Source organism: Ostrea edulis, chromosome 1 (genome assembly GCF_947568905.1).
Source record: "Ostrea edulis chromosome 1, xbOstEdul1.1, whole genome shotgun sequence".
Classification (NCBI taxonomy): Eukaryota; Metazoa; Mollusca; class Bivalvia; order Ostreida; family Ostreidae; genus Ostrea; species Ostrea edulis.
Window position 1 is genome coordinate 47,861,827 of NC_079164.1, and position 2,978 is coordinate 47,864,804.

Consider the following 2,978-nt stretch of genomic DNA (forward strand, 5'->3'; position numbering starts at 1 on the left):
CTTCAAGGAATTGATGAGTTGCATAAACAAACAAAATCATGCGTTAGATTCCTGAATATAAGTGGAAATAGCATTTTCAGTCTGCAGCACACAGATTTCTCGAATTTTCCATGTTTGGAATTCTTGGATATCTCAAACAATCCAATTCAGAAACCATTTTTCGTTCGATTCCCTACTTGTTTGCTAACAGCCATTTGTAAAAGTCGTTTCAATTCATCTACAATTTTGATTGATTGTTCACACGTCGTTAGTATGTTGCCTACACACACTAAGCCAACGCGGGCAAAGATTATAAGTGCCAAAGAGACTAGTACTGTAAATCGTGAAACAAATCGGATCCCAATTCAGACGATTAAAGAGATAGGCTCTACACTGAGAAGGACCATAGAGTCATTGTTTTCAACCATAAGGATACTATCCTTTCCAATTTCCACCCTTCTCTAATAATAGTATGCAAGATAGATCACCGGGGCATTGAACATGCGTTCTAATTTGTAAATGTGGTCAGGAGACCTTTACGCGCCTTCACTATTCATAAAGCACCCACTACTCTCGATACCAAAATGATTGACGACAAGGTTATGATGTTGGATCGTTTTTGTGACTCCCAAGATGACATCAAAAAGAATATTGTGGAGGCTAAAGTTGCGCAAGCCAGAATTCCACGATGTCCTTAAACACGCGTAGCCAAACTGTTGGTCGAGTGATCCCATTATGGTTACTTGGGGTTGGGATTCAACAAGGCTGGTGCCATCCACACCGATGAGAACACACGGCCATAAACTGCTATAAAACCAAAATATCGTTTTCGGATTGAAGTTTACGATAGCGTAGAAGTATGTTTATTAGTGATTATTTTGATGCGTGTCAAATATTCATTTCTCGGTTACCGTCATTTTTATCATTATCCGTCTAATTTTTTCTGTTGATGTGTAATCAATGTTAATTATCAAATGTATGTGAATTAAACAAATAAAATAGAACCTCATGCAAACATATCTGAAGATGAACACAAATAGGGCGACGTATCTCGAGAACTTTCAGAGAGGCAATAATCCCCAACTCTCTGTGGAGTAATTTTAAAATCCTGATGGCTTTGAAAGTGTGTCCTATACAAACGTTTCACGAGATAACTTCCTTTTCTGACATTCCTGTCTTAATTTTACTTAATATGTCCTTAATTCCATCTCCTCTTCCGACCACCTTCCCCAAGTTATTTATTCCAGGACAGGAATGATTAATTAAATAAGGAGACAAAAATTAGGATGGGACACTTGTCTCTAACCTGCTGGTTTGCGATAAGTTGGTGGCATGTTTTAAATCAAGCTAGTCCCATCTTTTTTGCCAATTTTTTAGTCATGTGTTTTTTTATTGTGTATATACAGTTTTGTATTTGTATTCTATATTAATTAGGGCAAATTTAAGATATGCTCTTATTGTATGGTATGTACCTTTTTGGGTTGTTCTCATTTTCCCTGTGACAGGTATAACGTATATTTTATATAAGACAATACTGCTACATGTATATTGTTTTGACTTACATTGACAGTTGTAATAAATGCTCTTTTTCAATTCAAAGTATGTTGCTATTATCTATTGGCAAAAAAAACAGAACAGAGTAGATTGGTAGAAAGATTTGAAGGAAAAACACAGTCGATGGTATAAAACATAGACGATGGTATAATTTATCAAAATCTGTTACTTACCATTGATTTCTTGTCAACTACTTTTATTCATTCTTGGTCTCAACCACAGTTTTCTGGACGAGTTCTGGTGTCGAACCTAAACACCATAACCAGATGGTTATAGGAAATATCAATGGTTCCATACACGATTTACGAAAATGATTGATTGAATATTGTTTAACGTCCCTCTCGAGAATATTACACTCATATGAAAACGTCACCACTGCCGGTGAAGGGTTGCAAAATTTCGGCCAATGTTCGGCGCTTATGGCCATTGAGCAGGGAAGGATCTTTATCGTGCCACACCTGCTGTGACACGGGACCTCTGTTTTTGCGGTCTCATCCGAAGGACTGTCCCATTTAGTCGCCCCTTACGAAAAGCAAGGGGTACTAAGGACCTACTCTAACCCGGGTCCCCACGGGATTACGAAATGAAACGGGGAAAAAACCCATTTTGTTTGTGCATTTGCTATTATGATACTTATATGTAGGACATCCTTCACGAGTTTATTTCCAAGATGGATCAGTTCGCCATGTTGTGAAAGATGGACGCCATAGAACGAATGCCAGGGCTTTAAGAGTAGGGTATTTCGTCAATTGTTGAATTGATTGTTTAATGTCCCGTGGAGATTTTTCCACACATATGGAGACGTTACCAGCTGTAGATGAAGTACCATAAATCTCATCGTCGCAAACCACGCCTGAAACGTAAACTCCTCTCCCCTTTCACACGTGGCTTTGTGTGTGACAATTTCTTCGTTTCTCATAAATATGCTTGATTTGATTCGGTCAATCGCTGTGATTCTGAGTAAAAGTTAGTCGGATATTTAAACTGTTTATAGAATGCTGGTATATTACTCTTGACCAATCAGAATGCTTGTTCTTCCACAACATCGGGAAACTAAACAACGAAGAAAATTGTCACACAGAGAGCCACGAATGAAAGGGGAAAGGAACGTACGTTTCAGCAGTGGATTGCGACGGTGCATAAATCTAGACCTATGCTTAGCGCCCAGAGCCGTAGAATTGAGGGTTCTTTAACGTGTCAACGCCTGACGCAACACGGGACCTATATTTAGTACGGTCATACCCATAGACCCGGGATTTTCACTTCTAAATACCGAGCATTTGGCGGATGAGCTAAAATGTTTACGTCTTACAATTGACGCGGCTATAGCACGAGCGGGGCTCGAACTCATGACCTCCCAGTAACGAAGCGAACTTTCTACCCCTGAGCTACAATGTTGAGTTGCAGAAGCAGTCGAAATGATGCTCTCGGTTCCTGAATGAAAG

General features: G+C 39.2%; 1 protein-coding gene across 2 annotated transcripts in view; it reads left to right on the forward strand.

Annotated features, from left to right (window-relative positions):
* The window catches only part of LOC125652080 (uncharacterized), an 11,770-nt gene extending 10,192 nt beyond the window's left edge, over nucleotides 1-1,578 (forward strand). For both annotated transcript variants that reach the window (XM_048881047.2, XM_048881055.2), the window contains exon 4: nucleotides 1-1,578. This exon is cut by the window's left edge and continues 656 nt beyond it. In XM_048881047.2, coding sequence (XP_048737004.2) covers nucleotides 1-444 — 444 coding nt within the window. In that variant the 3' untranslated portion in view covers nucleotides 445-1,578.
* Nucleotides 1,579-2,978: the final 1,400 nt, after the last annotated feature.